Source organism: Myotis daubentonii, chromosome 3 (genome assembly GCF_963259705.1).
Source record: "Myotis daubentonii chromosome 3, mMyoDau2.1, whole genome shotgun sequence".
Lineage (NCBI taxonomy): Eukaryota > Metazoa > Chordata > Mammalia > Chiroptera > Vespertilionidae > Myotis > Myotis daubentonii.
The window spans coordinates 187842392-187865761 of NC_081842.1; the positions used below are offsets into that span (position 1 = coordinate 187842392).

Genomic DNA, 23370 nt, shown 5'->3' on the forward strand with positions numbered 1-23370 from the left:
GCTGAGGAGTGTTGATGACACTGAAGTCACAAAACCAAAAGAGGAAAAGAAAGCCCGTGGTGATCTGGGGGTGCCAGCTGGGCTTTAATACAGTGACCTAAAAGGGCCCATGGAGGTCTGAACTAGAGAGGGACTGGGGTTGTGTGGGAAGGATTGGTGGGATGCCTCTCAACACTTCCTCCAGTTCCTCTTGAAGGCCTAATACCAATCTTTGCTTCAGAATTCCTTTAGAATCCTGGCTGTGGGTTGTGCGTACCACTCCCAAGAGGATGAGGTTGCTTCTTACCTGTTCTGCTCAGAAATGTCTTTGCATAGTCAGGGTCATAGATTTGGAAAAATACTTCAAAGGGCCCAATCCAGGCAGGAAAGCCACAGGGGTATTTTTTCACAAACTCTTCAATTGTCTTGAAATCACCATCCCGAAATAACTGCAGTGAAAAAAGTGAAGGAAATTAGAGATGCCAACCAGTCTAGACTCATCCCCTCTTACAGAGCTGAGCTGAGTTCAGGGCGTGGGTAAGGTCACCAGGCAGAGGGGCCTGACCCTTTTTCTGGAAGTGGGTGAACATGCTTTTCTTGGGATTCCTAAGCTTGGGGTATAACATTCTAAACAAGGACAGCGTATTTATCTTCTCAATATAAATACATGTTGTATTCCCAGACCAAGTCACTGTCGGATGTGAGCTGTTTTCCCAGTTGAGAGGGTGAAAGGAGTCCAGTCACATGCCCTGCCTCACCTACCATGGTCACACTCTTAGATAAGGAGTGGCATCTGAAAGCTGAAAACAATGTCTTTTCCTGTGTGGAAAGCTAACTGTTAGTGGGGTGAACATGATGTGTCCATCCAGCTCACCATTCCTTCTCCCTTTCCTGTAATTATTGATGCGTGTCTTTTTTTGTAATAACTTAATGGTAAATACTTCTAAAAACCTGCCAACTCCATCTACAAAGAAAATCCAATTCTTTTTTCATATAACAGTAGGAGTTTCATTTATATAGGGGTGTGAAGCTTGACGCAAACTCAAATGAAAACGCTCAGCCTACCACCACTTCTCATATACTCCACCTGCCCCTGTGCAGCCCCTATCCAAGCATCACCTCCTCACCGTAACTGAACTGCCAAGCCATGACCATTCTGCCCTGCCGACCAGCAGAAAGATAGGAAAGTAGGGTGTTTGAAACAACTCCATCATGGCCAATCTGATCTCTCCCCAATGCTGACAACTGACAACATTCTATTTAGCCAGTGATTCTTATCTACCTTTAAGTCAGTCCAAATGCCTCTGTGTGGAGTGAAAGACTCATCACGTGTGACCCAAGTCCACACTAGTAAAAGGTTTCAAAAAGAAGAAGTCAAAATTACTACCTAGATAAATTACAGGATCCTGTGGCTCGGTGCATGTAATCTATCTTCTCACTCTAGTTCAGATAACTGTGTGCCAGCTGTGTGTAGACACGATGTAAGAGATAGATCTAAAATATGCTCCCACTTTGGATATAAGCTCTTGCTTTGAACTGAATCTATTTATTTCCAATGTCTGCTAAAATTGCACCTAGGCCCTGCTGATGCCCAAGAATGTGGCACTCAGTGCTGTAAAAGCAAGAAGCAAATACTTGTAATTTATATTATAGATAAAACAATAAAAACAAACTCATATGAAAAACTAAAAAAAGAAAAGAAAACCAAAAACCTCTTTCACCCTCTAAGTTGGGAAAACAGCTCACAGTGTATGTTATGTCATCTGACAGTGACTTGGTCTGGGAATACAACATATATTTATATTGAGAAGATAATCACACTGTCCTTGTTTAGAATGTTATACCCCAAGCTTAGGAATCCCAAGAAAATTTATAAATCAGAGTATAAATACTACCATTAGAAATGAACTTTTTGCCTGATACACAGACTGCTACTAATGGTTCATTTAAATAGTTCCATTAAGTCACTGACAATAGATTCGTTTATATTGGCTTCTTGTATAACATGGGATAGGAGAGGTGAGGAGACCTATATGTGTGTCTTACAGGGAATTTCCCTTACACACACCTGTTCCTTCTGGAACCTAAAATGTTTTGCAATGCAAAATAGTCCCATCCTCTCCTTGCGGCTGAGTGATGAAGGAGAGCATTATGCTAAGTGAAATAAGCCAGTCAGAGAAAGATAAATACCACATGATCTCACTCATTTGTGGAATATAGAGAACAACATAGACTCATGAACAGGGACAGATCCAAAGACAGAGAAACAGCAATCAGACTATTAATCCCCAGAGGGAAAGTAGGAGAGGATGGGGGTAAGGGGAAGAGATCAACCAAAGGACTTGTACGCATGCATATAAGCCAAACCAATGGACATGGATGGACAACAGGGGGGTGAGAGAATGAGTTGGGGGGAGGGGAGGAGGGAGGGGGTTAATGGGGGGGGGGATGAGGACACATTTGTAATACCTTAACTAATAAAGAATTTAAAGATAAAAAAAAAAGGAACGTAGTCTGGCCGGCATGCTCAGTGGTTGAGTGTCGACCTGTGAACTAGGACAGTGGTCAGCAAACTGCGGCCCCTTGAGTGTGGCTCTTGCACAAAATACCACGTGCAGGCACGCATGTACAGTGCGATTGAAACTTCGTGGCCACACTCAAGGGGCCAAAGACCGCATGTGGCTTGCGAGCCGCAGTTTGCTGACCACTGAACTAGGAGATTGCGGTTCAATTCCTGGTCAGGGCATATGCCCAGTTTGTGGGCTTGATCTCCAGTGTGGGACTTGCAGGAGGAAGCCAATCAACAATTCTCTATCATCACTGATGTTTCTATCTCTCTCTCCCTCTCCCTTCCTCTCTAAAATCAATTAAAGTATTTTTTAAAAAGTAAGGAACATAAAGTATTAAAAAAAGGTAAAGAGGTAGGGTTGGTAATATTAGCCAATTTGATACATCAGCCAACTCCAATTTTCAAAACTCTGAGAGAGGCCTCTCTTAAACACAAAAAATAATTTAGTGACAGTCAAGAGGAATACTAGTATAGACTTTAAAATATCATGAAGGCAAAGACCAATCTGAATGAAAATAAAACCATTCTATTTATGACTAGCAAATAGAAGAAAATATTCAGAAACAAATTTAACAAAAAATGTAGCCTGAAAACTAGAAAACCTTCTTGAAAGAAAATTTAAAAGACTTTAAATAGGTGGAAAGACACCCATGTTCATGGATCAGAAGACTTAATATTAAGATGGCAATATTTCTCAAATTGATCTACAGATCCAATGAAATCCGAATCAGAATTAAAGCTGGCTTCTGGCTTCTGTGTAAATATTGGCAAACTGATGCTAAAATTTATATGGAAACTGGAAGCATTGAGAATAGTCTAAATGTCTTGAAAAAGAACAAAGTAGAAGAACTCATGCTTTCTGATTTCAGAACTTATCCATAAGGCAACAGTAATTAAAACAGTGTGGTATTGGCATAAGGATAGGCATATAGATCAATTATATAGAATTGAGAATTCAGAAATAAAGTTCCATGTTTATAGTCAATTTATTTTTGAAAAAGGTGCTGTGAGATAATATATTATATATATAATCTTCCCCCAGTTCCTGGCACAGAGTTCCTAGAACCCGTGTGATGTCCTAAGTGACAAGAGTACTAGAAGCACCTTTTGTTCTAACATTTGGTCTTTGAGCCTGGTTCCTGACATAGGGTTCTAACTCCTTGGATTTTCCTTGGTGATAGGAGTGTCTTGGTGGGCTCCTTCCTGGGTGGGGGCTGGTCATAAGAAAGACGAAGCCATAATTAGAAACTTAGAATTTTTGGCCCACCTCCAATTCTTCTGAGAGGGGAGAGGGGCTGAAATGGCATTAATGACTAATCATACTCGATAAAGCCTTCATAGTTTGTCCAATGCATCTCTTCTATCTGGATGTTCATCTGTAACCTTTGTCATACCCTTTTATGATAAACCAGTTATTGGTTAGTAAAGTGTTTTTCTGAGTTCTTTGATTTCTTCTAGCAAATTAAAAAATATATTTTTATTGGTTTCAGAGAGGAAGGGAGAGGGGGAGAGAGAAAGAAAGATAGAAACATCAATGATGAGAGAGAATCATTGGTCGGCTGTCTCCTGCATGCCCCACACTGGGGATCGAGCTCTCAACCCAGGCATGTGCCCTGACTTGGAATTGACCTGTGACCTCCAGGTTTACAGTTTGATGCTCAACCACTAAACCATCCTGGCTGGGTACCTTCTAGCAAATTAATCCAACCTGAGGAAGGGGTCATGGGAAACTTCAATTTATAACTGATTGGCCAGAAGCACAGGTAACAACATGGACTTGCAATTGGCATCTGAAGTGGAGGTGAGGACTGAGCTCTTAATCTGTGGGATCTAATGCTACTTTCAGGTAGATAGTATCAGAATTGAGTTAAATTTTAAGACATCCAGTTAGTGTCACAGAATTGCTTGGTGTGGGGAAAACTGTAAAACAGGGGTCCTCAAACTTTTTAAACAGGGGGCCAGTTCACTGTCCCTCAGACAGTTGGAAGGCCGGGCTAAAGTTTAAAATAAAACCGATGAACAAATTCCTATGCACACTGCACATATCTTATTTTGAAGTAAAAAAAAAACAAAACGGGAACAAATACAATATTTGTATTTGCATGTGGCCCGAGTGCCGTAGTTTGAGGACCCCTGCTGTAAAACATCTGGTGTCAGAAATGTTGTGGATGTGGTAGTGGTGTAAGAGTAAAGTAGATACACAGAAGGAGGACTTGGCTTTCCCTACTCAGGTGCCCAAACAATTTAATGGGGGAAAGAATAGTCTTTTCAACAAATGGCATGGGATAACTGGATATCCACATGCCAAAGAATGAAGTTGAACCCCAACCTCACACAATATACAAAACTCAAAATGGATCAGAAATCTAAATGAAAGAGCTAAAACTATAAAACTCTCTGTAAGGCACTTTAATTTAAAAGGTCACCTGGAGAAGAAGTGATAAGAATTTAACTTTGAATTTGGCAATTGTTTCTTAGGTATGACAACAAAAGTATAAAAAACAAAACAAAAGGAAAAGTAGATAACCTGAACTTCTTTGTTGTCTTAAGCCAGTAAGTTTTAGGATTTTAAAAATACTTTATACTGCCTGGCTGGCGTGGCTCAGTGGATTGAGCATCATCCCATGGACCAAGAGGTCCCAGATTCAATTCCCAGTCAGGCCACATGCCCAGGTTTTGGGCTCAATCCCCAGTAGGTGGGGTGCAGGAGGCAGCTGATCAATGTGTTTCTCTCTCCATGTTTCTATCTCTCTCGCCTTCTCCCTTCTTCTCTATCTAAAAATCAATAAAAACATTAACAAAATAAAAATGCATTACAAGGTAATTAATACAGAATAAATGAAGAATAAGATAAACTCTTGGAAATTAAAATTATGATAGCCAAAAAAAATTTTTAATCCTCACCTGAGGATGTTTTTTTCCATTCATTTCCAGGAAGAGAGGAAGGGAGGGAGGAGTGGGAAAGAGAGAATGAGAGAGAGAGAAACATCAATGTGAGAGAGACACATCAATCGGCTGCCTCTGGCATGCGCCCCTACCTGGGCTGAGGAGCCTGTAACTGAGGTACATGACTTTGACTGGGAACTGAACCTGTGGCGACCCTTGGGGCTGAGGGCTGACACTCTAACCACTGAACAAAACCAGCCAAGGCATGATAACTAAATTTTAAAAACTGTAGAAAGATAAAATCAAGAAGCAAATTTTTGAATGTTTTTTTTTTTAATAGAGGCCAATCCAGGAGGTGCATATTCAACCAATAGGAGTTCCAGAAAGAGAGAAGAGAAAGCTTCAGAGGGTGATGGGAAGGAGGTATCAAAGAAATTGTACTATTCACTATTATTTTTCTGTCCCTAACTCTTCATCCTTACCACTTCAATGCATACCATAACCAGAACTTTTATTTATTAATTTAAGGGTTGCCCTTAGCCACTGGAGCCTGCTTTGTTGCCTACAAAACAGCCCAGAAGTGCTGGAAATTTAACACTCCTTAGGACCAATCTTCTATCAATGACTGTCGGGGGTTAGTCTAAACATGCCCCCGTTTCTCTACTCTTCAGGCAGGATAACTCTGAGCTACACTTAGTGGCTACCAGAGTTTGCCTGTGGGATTAAACCACAGTTGGCCACAGTGGTAACTTGTTTTAAAGCCAACCTTATGTTGACTGCCTTCTCATCTCTATCTCAACTGCCAAATCCTCTATCAGAGTTTCCTGGCATCATCTCCAAAATAAAATACTTGCTCTTGAGTCCTTGTCTTAGGGTCTTATGCTGGGAAAACCTAAACTAAGACAAAGATTTTACATGAAAATTTCCCAGAACTGATTAATATGAGTTTCCAGATAGAAAAGATTGCTGACCAAAGCATCAGAGATAATAATTCAACAAACAAACAACCCTAAGTGCCACACCTAAGGGCATCATAATTAAACTTCAGAGCACCAGAGGCAAAGTGAAGATTTTAGAGCTGTTAGAGAGACGGAGAGAAAAGGATTACATAATAAAGATTAATAATTAGATAGGGGGGAGAATTCTGGAAAGATGGCAGATTAGGAAGCACCAGTAACCTGCCTTTCCACCTAGACAGCCACTGCACTGGCAGAATTTGTCAAATGTACCTATTTTGTAACTCTGGAGTCTATTGAAGGCTTGCAGCTTCCAGGAGTAAGGTTTGGACTGTACATTGCAGTTAATTTTTGTCAGTTTCAGCTCTTCACACAGTAGCAGCTACCCTTTCCCCACCCCAGTCCCATAGCAAACAGTTACAGGTGTTCCTGGAGCAGCTTGGACACAGCGGGGTATGGAGGTGTACGTGGGGGAGAAGCACCCAGTTCTACAAATATTGGGAATTACTTCTTTTGATCACAGAGGGGCACACAAAGAGGGTAACGGTCATTTTTATGTACCTCCTCCATTGTTGCAAGCCCCCTTGCTCTCACCAGCTGAAATGACTTCTAGGAAATTTTAAAGGCCAGTGCCCTTTTCTTCTGGCCATTTTCCTCTTTTTTTTTTCTTGTTTGTGAACTATACATTAAAAACTAGGACATTCAAAAGCAATTGTATATATAAGGAAAATTAGAAAGTGGCCACACATGTTTAAGGAAAGGCACAGGCTCAGAAAAGATCTGACATTAAATTTACACCTCATGATGATCCTTGTTACATGGAGAGCTTACAACAATTAAAGAAACAAAAAACTAAAACAATGTGCCCCCCCCCCCCATCAAAGCCTGGAAAAGGGAGAGAATCTGATTTCTTAAATAATCATATTATTATATTGAAATGCCTAACTTTCAACAAAAAAAATCACAAGGCATACAAAAAAACAACAACAAGAAAATATAGCTCCGGGCTCAGACTGGCGTGACCTGCCTAACATCGAGGTGCGGCTCTCAGACGGCACCATGACCAGGAAGCTGCGGTACACCTACCACGACCGGAAGAACGGCTGCAGCAGCAAGGGGGCCCTCCGAGGGGTCTGCTCCTGTGCGAGCGGCAAAGCCTGCGACTCCGCGGCCAGATAGTTCAACACCCTCATCCCCTGGTGCCTGCCCCACACCGGGAACAGGCACAACCATTGGGCCGGCCTCTATGGGCAGCTCGAGTGGGATGGCTTCTTCAGCACAACTGTCACCAACCCCGAGCCCATGGGCAAGCAGGGCCGCGTGCTTCACCCTGAGCAGCACCGTGTGGTGAGCGTGCGGGAGTGTGCTCGCTCCCAGGGCTTCCCGGACACCTACAGGCTGTTTGGCAATATCCTGGACAAGCACCGGCAGGTGGGTAACGCCGTGCCGCCACCCCTGGCCAAAGCCATTGGCTTGGAGATCAAGCGCTGTATGTTGGCCAAGGCTCAAGAGAGTGCCTCAGTTAAAATCGAGGAGAAAACTATCGAGGAGAAAACTATCGAGGAGAAAACTATCGAGGAGGAGAAAACTGCCGAGGATTAGTTTCCCGCTCCCGCGCCCGTGTTTCTGGCACCAGGGATCCCCAATGTGCACTGATGTTGTGTTTTTAACATGTTGAAATCTGTCAGTTCAAATGTGTTGTACACGGTGTTTGTGGCCTTGGCTGACATGAAGCTGTTCTGTAAGGTTTGCTTACCAACTAATGACTTAGTGATCGAATTGTGCAGTACTTTGTGCATTCTGGATTTTAAAAGTTTTTTATTATGCATTATATCAAATTTACCACTGTATGAGTGGAAATTAAGACTTTATGTAGTTTTTATATGTTGTAATATTTCTTCAAATAAATCGCTCCTATAAACCAAAAAAAAAGAAAAGAAAATATAACCCATTTAAATAAAAAATTTAATAAATAGAAATTGGCCCTGAAAAAGACCCAAGGGCAGCACTATTAGATAAAGACTTCAAAACAACTGTGTTACAGACGCTAAAGAACGAAAGAAAGATGTGAAGAAAATTTTAAAAAGTGATGTATGAACAAAACACAAAAATCAACAAAAGGATAGAAAACCTAAAAAATGCGGGTGATTAAAAGTACAGTAATGGGAATGAAAAACTCACAGAGGGATCCAAAAGCAGATATAATCAGATAGAAAAAGTATCAATGAACTTGATAAAATGATGGAAATTATTGAGTCTGAGAAACAGAAAGAAAAATGATTGAAGGAAAGTGAAGAGAGCTTAAGGGACCTATGAGACGGCATCAAGCTAACCAACATACAGTCTCAGAAGGAGAAGAGAGAGAGAGGGATAAAGGGACCAGTTGAAGAAATAATGGCTGAAAACTCCCCAAATTTGATGAGATACATAAACATAGACATTTAAGAAGCTCAGTGAATTCCAAATAAGATGAACTAAAAGAAACCCATCCAGAGACACATAATCATACTTTTAAAATCCAAAGACAAAAAGAGAACCTTGAAAGCAGCAAGAGGGAAGTGACCCTTTACATACAAAGGATGCTCAATCAGATCAGCAGCTGATTCCCATCAGAAACTTTGAAGGACAGAAGACAGCGGTTTGATATGTTAAAGTGCAGGGCAGGAACCAGGTGGAGGAGGGCAATGGGGAATAAAGGGACGACAACTGTAATACTTTAACAATACAGATTTTAAAAATAATCCTGAGAGGTACTCTTTCATTCCTGTTGCACAGATAAGGAAACCAAAGCATAGACACTGAGTGGCCAGATTATTATGACCACCCCATCAGTACAATGAAGTGAATTAGTTATGCAAATAATAATAATAATAAAACCTTGAGAGTATTTGCTTAGGAAGTTTTCAATATTCAGTATTTTTGGAAGTGTCAATGAAGTACTGATGGGGTGGTCATAATAATCTGGCCACTCAGTGTATAGGTGCACTGTGCAGTTCTAAGCCATTATTTACCAACATATATTCTACAATAAAATAATCTCATGGTAAAAAACAAAACAAAAGAACCCACAAAGTGCGAGGCACAGGCACACACACACAGACACACAGACACACACACACACACACCCTATGTCCAGCAAAACTGTCCTTCAAAATTGAGGCAGAAATGAAGACATTCCCAGATAGACAAAAGCTGAGGGAGGTTATTACCACTAGACCTGCCCTGTAAAAATGCTCAAAGGAGAAATGAAAGGACACCGGTAAGTAACCCAAAACCACATGAAGAAATAAAGATCTCAATAAAGGTAAATGCATGGACAATTATAAAAGCTAGTATTGTTGTAATAGTGATTAGTAACCCAATTTTTGTTTTCTATATGATTTTAGAAATTAATGCACTTAAAGGAATTAGTAGTCTATATTTTAATAAAACAAGGAATCAGGGGTAGGAGTGGATTTAGGTAACAGGAGAGACCAAAAGGTCTTCCTCTACCATACAAATTTAAGTCAGTCAATATTTTGTGAATGAGTGGCTGGGGCTGTTCCCTGCTTCACAAGAACCTTAGGAAAAGAAAGTTAATTTTTTCCAGTTGAAATAGCCTAATGTTGGCAACTATTGAGTCCAATTTTGCACATTTTCTGCAATTAATAACTATTATTTAGGATAATACTTCCTAAAAATATTTTAACAATACGCGTGGAAGACTTTTTAAAATGCAGTACATAAATGCAAGCGATTGGTGAAGCAGACCTGAGTTACTCCATGCTTTCTTTTCCCAGATTCGGCTCCAGGGTGTTTCCTTTCCCCTGTAGGGCTGGGAGGGAGCAAAAAGAAAAGATGCAGAGAGCCACGAGCTGGGCCAGAGAGGTCTGTGCAGGGTGGAAGGATGGGAGGAAGGGAAGAAGGAAAGAAGGAAAGAAGGGAAGGAAGCAGTCGCCTCTCTGCCCGCCGGCTTTCCAGCATCCTCCTTTGTCCCTCTCTTCTGTCTCACCTTCTGGTGGCCCGTTAACCAGTGGACGGGGGGTGGCCCTGGGAAGGGGCGCAGATCTCGCAGTAGCTGCTGCCTCCGCAGGAAGAGCTTGATGGCCTGCAGCAGCACTAGGGTCAGGCATAACACGAACACCAGGTAAAAGGGCCTTGCCCAGCGCATCTCCAGCCAGGCGGTCTCCATCACGCTGCTCTGCGGATTGCCGGCGGTTTCCAGGCACCCGGGAGAGGATGCGCTTTCCGAAGCCTGGCGCTTGAGGGGGGGATCTCGCAGCCCCGGAAGGAGGAAGAGCGATGGGAGCGGCAGCTCAGGCTCGGCCAGAGGAGGTAGGCGCAAGTTGCAGGATTTCCAACCCTTTATCAAGGGATGCAAATCTTCATTCAGGACGACCTCCTCCAGGATATCCTCCTAGAGTATCACATTTCAAGAGTGACTGTTTTCAATCAAGGGACATTTGAAGTTAGGTTTTGAAATAATGCCAAGCTTGAGGTCATCGTTTTTTCTTCATTGCCACAAATAAATGGTAAACTGCGATACAAAAAGACCTTCTTTCCACTCTGAAATTGTACCAAAACCCACAGGGGTCTCTGGACTCGTGGTGGGCATGTATAATCATTATATTCATATAGTGTGGCCTGACAAGTGGTGTGCTGGTAAATGTTTTACATGTGGTGCTCACTCTGATTTCTAGTGTTTGTGAATGTCCACTGTATCCTATTTCAAGCTGCCAGCAGAGTACCCTGAATGGTGAATTGGGAAGAGATGTTAAGTAGCATACCATTGTATAGTAGTTCCACCATATACATGCAATCAGGGCCCTCAACATAATTTGTGGATCACAGTACAAAATGAAAACGTGTTAAAAATTTATTAATGAGCCGTAACCGGTTTGGCTCAATGGATAGAGCGTCAGCCTGCGGACTCAAGGGGTCCAGGTTCGATTCCGGTCAAGGACATGTACCTTGGTTGCGGGCACATCCCTAGGAGGGAGTGTGCAGGAGGCAGTTGATCAATGTTTCTCTCTCATCCATGTTTCTAACTCTCTATCCCTCTCCCTTCCTCTCTGTAAAAAATCAATAAAATATATTTAAAAAGTTTATTAATGAGATGAAGACAGTTGAGCACTAAACCAAACACACCCTCTGAGTGTGAGGTCTATGTGACTGCTCAGATTCCATGCCCATGAATCGAGCTCTGGACTCAGGAGACATAACTTCTTGAGCATACCTAATAGGAAATGTAGTAAAGTAGTTAGAAAGGAATGAGATTTTTATTACTTAGTAGATGCTGAAGTAGGATCCAACAGACCCAGCTTCCCAAGTTGCTGTCCCCGACTCCCAGCTTTCTTTATAGGCATTTTCCACAATTCACTTAATCACTCGTGTATTATTGCTAAGATAGGCACCTGTTAAGTGTTGGATTTACAGCTGTAAACAATAAACACAATCTCTGTTATAACTTCTTATTCTCTTCCCTGTCACTGCCTCTCCTGCGCTGTCCCCCTCCCCCCCTCCCCCCCCCCCACCCCCGCACCCCTCCCAATCACCAAGCACCTACACCACTCTTTGGAGCTAGATTTTATTTGGCAAGTTAATGGTTAAGACAGACTCCAATGGCAGTTACTTCATCTGGCCCCTCGATTGCTCCATTTTGTACCACAGCTGTTTCAGCTCTCTCTTCCCTAGACCTTCCCACCTCTTGCCTACCTCCGTCCCTCAGCTAGAAGTTATTTGACAGTGTCTCAGAATAATATGGTTTTTAATTTATTTTTAAAATATGTTTTTATTGATTTTAGAGAGGACGGGAGAGAGAGATAGAAACATTGATTAGCTGCCTTGTGCACGGCCCCTCCGGAGGATCAAACACAGGCATATGCCCTGACTAGGAATCCAGCCAGAGAACTGGCATGACACTCAATCAACTGAGCCACAGCCTCGGGGCAGAATCATATGGTTTATACAATTAATGTTTAGTACATTGGCAAGCAAGTTTTTAAAATATTGAGGAAGCAGTGAAATTTACATAGCAGGTTTCATGCAGAGGGCCAAGAATACATGGTTCCATCATTTTCTTCCCAAACAGCCTGGTGGTAAGAGAATGGAAATTTTCTGGAAGGAGGCACAGAGCTAATCCCGCTCTTACTATACATGAGCCAGTGCTGGCAATGCCAGGAAACAAGGGTCAAGGGTAAGCCTTCCCTAGGGACAGTTCACAGTCTGGTGGAGGGGACAGATAGGTAAGCAAAGACATACAGTAAAATGAGTAAATGCTATAATTGGAAGGATTGCTATGGATTATACAAGCAGACACTGAGACACTTGAAATATAAGATGAATGTTGAGTGCCCTGGAGACAGGCTCAAGTTTGAAATGTGTTCATTGGAAGCAGCTGTAACCATAGCTGTTGAAATGATTGATAGAGAAGCTAAAATAAAGTAGCTTGAGAAGTGAATATGATGGCAATTAATTGAGACTGTGGAGAAAGTATTAAAAATTCTGAAAAGTTTGGCTATGTGAAAAAGGAGACTTCGGATGGTACCCAGTTGTGGATTTGAGACTAGAAGGAAGTTAAGACTCTCTTTCCCCCCTCCCGCTCCCAATTCTTGCAGAGTGAGAGAGCTTGGAATTGGTAGTGCAGTCACTGGCCTTGAAGTAGAAGGAAGAAGGAAAGGTTGGGACAGATGTAGAGTTTCACATTTTGTGGCATTTCATACAACAGAGAACAGCCCCAAATGTAAATCTCACTCACAGTCTTCCTTTTATAGATGGTTTTGAATTCTATTAACTCAATTTTACAACTTCAAGAACCAGCCTTTCTCTTTTTAATATAAATGTGCCAACTCAAAATAGTTGAATTTAAGAGCACATTGAAGTCATCTGATCAAGAATACACTTTGCTGATGGAGGGTAAATGAGTCAGGAGGCTTTGGCTAGAAATAAATGACAAAGATTAACTCAAGGGTCTTAGGGTTTGCAAACCCGAATTGCAAGTGGGAAATACCCTGAGTATAGCAAAGAAGAAAGAAAAGCTGAGAGTTCTTACAGTAAAAAGTACATTTTGAGGAAGAATCTGCCCTGCATTCTTAGACTCCGGATTGGTCTGAGATGATACTCTTTCAGATCCAATGTTCTAGATAATGGATCTCAGGTGGTCTGGAGGTATGAACATTCCTTCCTTAATCCTTCAGAGGGTGTAGGAGATATACTTATAGAACTATAGATAGATATAGATATGGACATGGCTTTATATATATATATATTATATAGACATAGATAGATATAGATAAAGATATAGATATAGATAGATACAGAGTTCAAAAGTTTAAGTTCCCAGGCAAGCTAAAGCAAGAGTAGAATCATTTCCTCATACCTTAACCCACTTGATTTGGTAATTAAAAAATTTTTTCATTCTTTTCTTCAATTTGTATAACATTAAGTTAAATAAATTCTCAATAATAATTTAACAATTGCCTTCAGTAATCCCTCACATTTGTGCAATATAAAAATAGTAATTTTCTCTGAGTATCAATAAATAACATACCTATGGGCATGAGAGCCTTTGCTAAGCTGGACTCTCATCAGGAATAATAATAACATCAAAAAATATTGAACAGTTACATATATATCTCCATCCTCCCAGGTAGGCCTTACCATACGCCCATTGCAGATAAGCAAACTGCAGCCCAAGGAAGCCAAGTAACTTGACCTAGGTCTGTCCTCTGTAGCACATGGAGCCTCCAAGGCATCATAAGACCCATCTCCTGCCAGTTCTTCTCATTACGCAGACACACAGTGAGTCATACATTTACCAATATTTTATGATATTCATCCACATCTATTATTGGCTAAATATTAACATTTAAAAACAAAAAGGAAAATCCACCTGAATTATACATTTTGAAGTGTTCAATATTACCAAATTCATATAACCTATTTCTAATTAGTTTTCCACATGACCAATATACATATTTCCTTAAATTCCTTAAACTCCTGAAGCTTAGAGCAGAGTTACCTAGTCCAACTAAAATGAATTCTGGGCTTTGCTCAAAATTAGAAAATATGCCCAAGTCCCTACATTATTGGAAAACAGGACCCACACTTCTCTGTGGACACCAAAAGAGCTTATTTTTCTACATGTAAACAGCAAATAACTTTATTAATAACATGGTATCCATTCTGATAAACCAAACCCCTATATAAACAAATATTGAACCTTAAAACTTCAAAGTAAAACTTGACAAAGAATAAAGTTAAAAACATGGTTTGTCTATAGGAGTGCATCTTTAAAATTTTTTATTGTTGATTTTCTTACAGATATATTCCGCCCCTTGCCCATCTTACCCAGCCTGGCCCCCGACCACAGTACTGTGTGTGCCCATGGGCTATGCATATATGTTCTTTAGCTAATCTCTTCACCTTGTTTTATCCAGTCCTCTGCACCTCCCTCTCTTCTGAGTTCTTCAGTCTGTTTCATGTATCTATGCCTCAGGTTTTATTTTGTTCATCAAGTTTATTTTGTTTATTATATTCTACATGTGAGAGCATATGGTATCTGTCTTTCTCTGACTGGCTTATTTTGCTTATCATAATAACATCCGGGTCCATCCATGCTGTCACAAAGGGTAAGAGTTCCTTCCTTTTACAGATGCATAACATTCCACTGTGTAAATGTACCACAGCTTTTTTATCCATTCCTCTACTGATAGGCACTTGAGCTGTTTCCAGATCTTGGCTATTATAAACAATGCTGCTATGAACATAGGGGCGCATATATTCTTTCTAATTGGTATTTCAGAATTCTTATGGTATATTCCTAGAAGTGAAATAGCTGGGTCAAAAGGCAGTTCTATTTTACATTTTTTGAGGAAACTCCATACTGTTTTCCATAGTGGCTGCACCAGTCTGCATTCCCACCAACAGTGTATGAGGTTTCGCTTTTCTCCACATCCTCACCAGCACTTATTGTATGTTGCTCTTTGGTGGTGTGAGGTGATAGCTCATTGTAGTTTTAATTTGCATCTCCCTGATGATTAGTGATATTGAGCATTTTTTCATATGTCTATTGACTATCTGCATGTCCTCTTTGGAAAAGTGTCTATTCAGGTCCTTGGCTCATTTTTTAATTGGATTGTTTGTTGTCCTAGTGTTGAGTTATACAAGTTCTTGGAAATATTTTGGAAATTAACCCCTTATCAGATGTATCATTGGCAAATATGTTCTCCCATGCAGTGTGTTCCCTTTTCATTTTGTTGATGGTTTATTTTGCTGTGCAGAATCTTTTTAGTTTGATGTAGTCCCATTTATTTATTTTTTCCTGTGTTTCCCTTGCCATAGAAGATACATCAGCAAAAAACATTGCTATGTGAGGTGTCTGAGATTTTTACTGCCTTTTTATTCTAGAATTTATATGGTTTTGCAACTACATAATTTGAGCCAAATTATAAATGTGTTACTACTTCCATTTTTTTCAGTTGTTGAACTTCCGTGGTTATTAGCACTAACTCTATTAATCATGGTTATCCCATTGTGCTACTTAAAATTTTTAATATGAAGAAATATGGTCCACTATATCAACAAAGATTGGGATTATCAAAATAAAATTAGTGAAGAACCTGTTTTGCAAAACTTGCATGTATGTTGTATTTATTATAATGATCTCAGCAGAATTGCAGTATTAATTTTTCAATTTTATTTTTACTGAATTTATTCAAAAACTTAATTGTATTGGTAATATTTCTGATGGGTCACTTGATTTTTTCTTTGCAACATTTATATTTTCTTGTAATAGGTTTTTGTCCACTTGAAATAACTGGGTTGGCGGAAGAAATGCAAGTATTTCAGCATCTATAGTTTAGCTTTTAAAGTTATAATTGCTAAATAATCTCACTGTCATCGCATAACAAAAATGATGATTGATTATAACCCTTTTGCCTAAAAATTCTCACAGAGTTGGTAACATGTCAATCTGCATATGCTCAGCCAGTGTGAGACTTGGCATTTCTGCCCTGTTCCTGCCCTGCATTAAACCTGCCCAACGCACTATATCACTGAGCCAATAAATGGGAGCAGGAAACTGGGATGTGTGGATTAATGTCTGCAAAAATTACCCTGCTTTGTTTCAAATCTACTTTCAAATCAAACTGCTGCCCAGCTTCCTGCAATGTGATGTCTCTGTAAATGGAACATCACTCCTGGACTCATGTGGTATTTAACTAAATGTCAACTTCTCCAAGCCTTAGTTCTCCCAATGGCAAAAGGGAATGACAATAGCACCTATCATCAACAGATATTGGGAGAATTACATGAGATGACAAATGAAGAACACTGAGCACTGTGTTGAAGCTGTGAGTGCACACATGAACTTCAGTATTGCAATTATTGGAGAATCAAGGGCTCTAGCCAGGGAGACCCAGGGAAGTGAAATAAGGTGCATATCATTCATCCATTCAGTCATAAAAAAATCTACACTAAACAAAAAAATATGTATTCTAAACAAATATATTCCATCAATAAACAAATATGCAAAGGGCTAGAGACATTGTCATGTTGCTTACTAGCTACCACATATTTTCCACTTAGTGAATGTAAATTAAGTGAATGATTAACCATGGTTTAGATCTTCTCTTAAATGCCTTAATCCTTACATTTTCAAAAACTCGGAATGAACCAGCTACAACAGCCCACTACTGAGAAAGTGGTGTAGTGGCCTTTCCCCTAGAATGAAGCTAAAAGCTGGAAATTATTGTATGTGCTGCTAAAGAACTAGAAAACATAGTCAAAACCATTTTAGCAGAAAGAAGGATGTTCAAATGCACAGAAATGAATTAGGTAACAAGACCTAATAAAAGACTTTAAATAAATAAAAGACTTTAATACTTAAAAAAATTTAAATTCTTTATTGTTTAACTAGAGGCCTGGTGCAGAAAGAGAACTGAGAGAGCAAGGCATGAACACCTATATGAAAACATAATGACAGAAAACTTTTCTAATCAGGTGAAGGAACTAGACATAGTTCAGGAAGTAGAGAGTCCCAAATAAAGTGAATTGAAAAGAGCCCACATAGATCAACCAAAGGATTTGTATGCATGCATATAAGCCTAACCAATGGACACAGACAACAAGGGGGTGAGGGCATGAGTGTGGGGGGCGGTTTGGGAGGGTAATGGAGGGAAGTGGACACATATGTAATACCTTAAACACTAAATAAATTAAAAAAAAAGAAAAGGGCCCACACCAAGACACATCATAATTAAAATGCCAAAGGTTAAAGACACAGAGAGGATCTTAAAAGTAGCAAGAGAAAAGCAATTAGTTACCTACAAGGGAACTCCCTCAAGACTGTCAGCTGATTTCTCACCAGAAACGTTTCAGGCCAGAAGGGATTGGCACAAAATACTCAGAGTATTGCAAAGCAAGGATATACAACCAAGATTACCCAGCAAGGCTATAATTTAGAATAGAAGGACAAAGAGCTGCCCAGATAAGAAATAGATAAAGGAGTTCATCACCACCAAAACAGAATTACATGAAATATTACAGGGCCCTTTTTAAGAAAAAGAAGAAAAAAAGATAAAACATAATAAAATGGCAATAAATATGTATCTATCAACAAATACTTTAATAAAAATGGCTTAAATGCTCTAATTAAAAGACATATGGTGGCTTAAGGGATAACAAAGCAAGACCCCTATGTACACTGTCTACAAGAGACTCATCTTAGAATGAAAGATATACACAGATAGAAAGTGATAGGATGGGAAAATATGTTTAATGAAAATGGGGGGAAAATCTGGGGTAGCAATACTTACACCAGTCAAAATAGACTTTAGAACAAAAGCTATAACAAGAGATGAAGGAGGGCTCAGCAGTTCCATTTCTGAGTATTTATCCAAAATTTAAAACACTAAATCAAAAAGCAACACACATCCATTTGTTCATTGCAGCAGTATTTACAATAGCCAAGATATGGAAGCAACCTAACGGTCCATCAATAGATGAATGGATAAAGAAATGGTACCTATGGAATGTGACTCAGCCATAAAGAAGAATGAAATCTTGCCATCTGCAACAGCATGGATCATCCTGGAGGGTATCGTGCTGAGTGAAATAAGTAGACAGAGAAAGACAAATGCTACATGATTTCAATCCTATATAGAATCTAAAAAAATAAACAAATAAACAAGCAGAATAAAAACAGACTCTTAGGTACAGAGAACATTTTGATGGTTGCCAGATTGGAGGGGGTTTGGGGCTGGGTGAAAAAGGTGAAGGGATTAAGAAGTACAAATTTATAGTTACAGAATGGCCATAGGGATGCAAAGTACAGCATAGGGAGTATAGTCAATAGTATTGTAATAACTATGTATGGTGTCATATGGGTACTAGATTTACAGGGTAATCACTTTGTAAGTTCTATGTTTAATCACTGGGTTGTACACCAGAAACTAACATAATATTGTAAAAATTAAAAAAATAATAAGCCATACCTGGAACATAAGGAAGTAGAAATAATAAGAGCTGACATAAACATATCATTTTCAGAAATAGTCTCTCACTTGATCCTCTCCCAATCTTAGGGCAACTTAAGATTCCTTTCACAGGTAAGGACATGGAGCCAAAGAGAGTTCCCAGACTGAGCCAAATGTGAAAGCGAAGCTAAATACGTGTTCCTGTCCCAGCTGGGTCTCTTGGCAATCATTGCAAAGGGACTGGCATATGTATTGTAAAAATTAACAAAAAGAAACCTCATTTAAAATGAAATTAGGAGGCCAGAAGGGGAACTCTATGTAGTACATGGGTCATTGAGCTCAACAAGAACTCTTTATAAAGGCTCTCCCAACATTCTGTTCTTCTCTATAACAGACTTTCCTTTCTTTTGTTTCTCAAGATTTGCATGTGGTTCATCATTAGACTTCATGTCCAAAATTGTGATTCTTCCCAAATAAACCTAAATATTTGCTGGAGAAATATCTGGCTTTCTGTTTGTTTAAGGTCAACAGTATGTTTTACATTTGTGCCAGATATTTTCTGGCCAGAATTCTCTCAGAACTGGTTGGAGGGCATGCAGGAACTGCCAAGGAAGGAGGATGTAGAGAAGGAGAGAGTGGAGATCAGATGACTAGCCAGTCTGAAATGGACTGGGTTGAGATATCAGAAAAATGTAATGTCTGGGGTAGGGCTAAGTTACATAAGTCAGAGAGACCCACCTGAGGTACAAAAGGATAGTAATATCTGGGCCCAGATAGGTAAGTCATAATCAAGGTATGGATCCAAATGCCCATCATGAGCCCATATTTTGAAATTCAGGGTGGAAGCCCCTAAGTCAATTCTCTTTATTTTGGGGACTCAGAAAGTATTTGTTCTCCCCCCTCCCACCCTAGTACGGCTGCTTCTTATATGTACTTGGTATTTTTGAGGAAACGTAGGCTCTACACAGGGTCTGACTCAGACTTTTTAATGAGCCTAGTGGTGCCCATGGGGTTAACTGGCACTATGTACCCTGAGGGGTTACTGGTAACTTTTCTGAAGTGTTGACAGGTCCTTTCTCTTCCTGTTCTGACTAACAAACTCCTGACTCTACCTTTGAAAACTATTTCCAATCTGATCCCTCCTCTCAAGTCATGCTGCTGCCAGGGTCAGACCTTCCAGCTAGTCACTCTGACAGCAAAATGCCTTTCACTCAGTGGCCTGTGGGATAATGTCAATACCTTGCTTCAGAACCACCATGGGTGTGAAGTAGGCACTGCCTATGTAATGTCCTCTTGCTCATTATGGAACGCATGGCTCATCAGACATTACACCCCTTCCCTTACTTTCATCTTTGTCTCCCACTGCTCACCTGTCATTTTAATCTTCATCTACACTGAACTTGTCAACATTCCCTATAACACCTTTGCCTTTGCTTTTCCTTCCCCCCTTAGACCAAGCCTTGGCAAGAGAGCAAGAATCCAGATCAGAACCAGGTTCATCAGAAACAGCTCCAAACCGTGGCCAACCGACCCCTCACCACCACTCCAAGAGCTGGAGCTAAAGAGAAAGGTTCTATTGATTTTCTTTCCCTTGTAGCTCCTGATCCAAAAGGACCAGGAGCTAGAACAGCTTCAGAAAAGGGTAGAGACATTCCCGTGTGCCTGTCCTCGCTGGCTATGGGGAGCAAGTTCAGATTCAGCCCTGACAACATGAAGGTGATCCTGGGAAGATTAGGTGAGAGCTAAACGGGAATCATGAATCCCAGGCAGGAGCAGCTCTTTTCTCTTAGGTACACATCCTTGGGTTGTGAAATTCTAGAAGAGACATAGTCCTGCCATCATTACCTAAACCCTGTAACAAACCACTCTCCCAGCCTAAGGTTAACAATCCTTATATAATAAAAGGGTAATATGCAAATAGACTGAACAGCAGAACAACCAAACAACCAATCAAAGCATAATATGCTAATGATAGGCTAACGCTGCTCAACCGCTCGCTGTGATGTGCACTCACCACCAGGGGGCAGATGCTCCGACTGATAGGTTAGCTTGCTGCTGGGGGGCAACCAATTGGGACTGAGCGAGATGGGCCGGACACACCCTGGAGCCCTCCTGGTATCCCTCCCTAGCCCGATCACTGTGGGGTCCCTCAACCTGGCCTGCACCCTCTCGCAATCCAGGACCCCTTAGGGGATGTTGGAGAGTTGGTTTCAGCCTGATCCCACAGGCCACTCCCCTTGGGAGAGCACCAGATGCAGGGCTCATGGCTGGGGAGCGCTGCTGCAGCAGCAGGAGCCTCTCCTAATCGGGACTGATTGGGCGCAAGCCTGCAACAGGCACAGTGGGGCTGGGATGAGTGGGAGCAGCAGATAAGAGCTGCAGGCGGTGTTGGACTGCGGGTTTCGGCCCGATCCCTGCAGGCCAGCTAGAGGGGCCCAACCTGTGCACGTATTCATGCACTGGGCCTCTAGTATTTACATAAAACTGAATGCTTAAACAGCTATGAGGGGTCAATTTCTTTTTTCTTTCTAACTTCTTTCTCTCCCTTCCTTCCTCCCTCTCTTTTTCCTAGTTTTCCTTCCTTCCTTCCTCCCCCCCCCCCCCCATCTCTCTCTCTTAATCAGTTTGAGATGATCTGTTATTTAAATTTCCACAGATCTAAAAGACAATTTTCTATCCACCATGGCTTGGGTTTGGCATCTCTAATTGTTGCCTATCCTGGTCATGGGATGACTAAGCCCCCAGACCACAGACTTCTGTGTTTTCTCTGGCACTGAGGATAGAGCCTATATTTCTAGCAGATTCACCATCCTAGTCCTGTGGATGTTCTGCTGCTGGACACTTTTCTGTCTTTCTGAGCCCACAGTGGCTATTAGTGTTACCATAGTTAGCTAAATATTATGAAAAAGGAAGAGAGCAAGGGAAGTCAGGCATTGTTAAGCATGGTCTGCTGGGAACACTGAGCCAGTTTGCTTCACCAGGAAGCTACAGCTTCACACTCCCCACCCAGGGAACCACCGGTCCATTCCCTACAGATCACTGGGGGAATGGATAGAACACAGCGGGAGATAAGAACATGGGAAATAAAGTAAAAATGACACAGGAGAAATGTTTGTCTATAAGGCCTGTCAGTCTAACCTGGGAGCAGGGGAGGGAGGGAATCATTGGCTACGGCATGGAGCCAATGCAAGCCTGCGTAAACTTTGGAAGTAGGTTGGTTATTTTGAAAAAGCTCCTGGTTAAAATCCCAGGGAACAAAGAAACTCTCTCTCTTTTGATGGCCCACACTTGCCCAGTTCGTTCACGTTCTCTCTCACTAGAGAACACGTGACCATGTAGGCCTACCAGCAATCTGGGCCATGGTAGACTGTGTGGCCTCCAAAAGGACTCAGCTTTAATATGAAGCAGAAATCTGGACACTGGCTTTTGTCTTGGCCTTGCTGAAGACAGGATTGGACATTTCCCATGGCCAGTGGATGGAGATGGGACATTGGAAACCAGAGGTCTATTTCCACCCTAATAAATCACTTTACCACGCCATAATCTCTGGTGTGTGGATCCTTTTAATTCTTTTCTTGTGATGCCATGGAAGAGCCTGATTTCAACCTACAACATTATGACAGAGAGACTTGGAGATGAGAGGCTTGTGGGAGGTCACTTAAGACAAACTGCCAGCTGACAATGACCAGGAAGGGCCAGTAGTCCAGGGTTGGACCACAGTGTCCTCCCCGGGGCTGCCTGCCTGTTTAGTCCCCTTCAAGTTCCTATAATGCACTTCCTTACCTTTGTGACCTGAAGTATTTTTTTTTTAATTCTCACTGAAGGATTTGCTTATTGGGGAGAGAGAGAGAGAGAGAGAGAGAGAGAGAGAGAGAGAACATTAATTGGTTGCCTTTGTATGTGCCCCAACCTGGGCATCAAACTCAAAACCTAGGTATGTGCCCTGACTGGTAATCCAACTCACAGCTTTTCGGTATATGGGACAACACTCCAACCAATCGAGCCATACCCGGCAGGCTCAGACCCAAAGTCTGATGATTTTTACTAAAAAGGAGAAAATTTTGAGATGCCCTAAATTAATAACTGCAGGCCAGAGGGGAAAGGATGACAAGAGAGGTTAATTCATTAACAACTGCAGGATAAAAGCAACAAAGACTAATTCCATTCCTGAGTGTGCATTGAAACTTAGAGTTAACTTCCAGGGGGCTATCTCTCCAATTACCTAAAAAGAACAGCTAGGTGCGATGGAGCCCAAGGAACCTATGCTTCTTGCTTAGTCATGACCTTTCTACACCATCCAAACAAGCAAACATTTCTTCCTGATGAACTCTGCACCTATCCCAGAACTAGCTCCGCTTCAGCTCCCCCACCCCCTTTATCTGTAGCCAATGTAAACTCTTTCAAAACAACTCACATCTTTCTTTCCCTTCCCTGATGTATAAGAAAAGCCTGCCAAGACCTGGCAGGAATGGCTCAGTTGATTGAACCATCATCTCTTACACCAGAAGGTGACAGGCACCGGTTT

General features: G+C 41.1%; 1 protein-coding gene across 1 annotated transcript in view; it reads right to left on the minus strand.

The window, feature by feature from the left end:
- The window catches only part of LOC132231119 (cytochrome P450 4X1), a 45667-nt gene extending 34866 nt beyond the window's left edge, over nt 1-10801 (minus strand). Inside the window, exons 1-2 of the mRNA XM_059689678.1 lie at nt 10382-10801; nt 287-428 (exon numbers count right to left, since the gene is read on the minus strand). Of these exons, the coding sequence (XP_059545661.1) occupies nt 287-428; nt 10382-10561 (322 nt within the window). The 5' untranslated portion in view covers nt 10562-10801. The remainder of the gene's footprint in view (nt 1-286; nt 429-10381) is intronic.
- Nucleotides 10802-23370: the final 12569 nt, after the last annotated feature.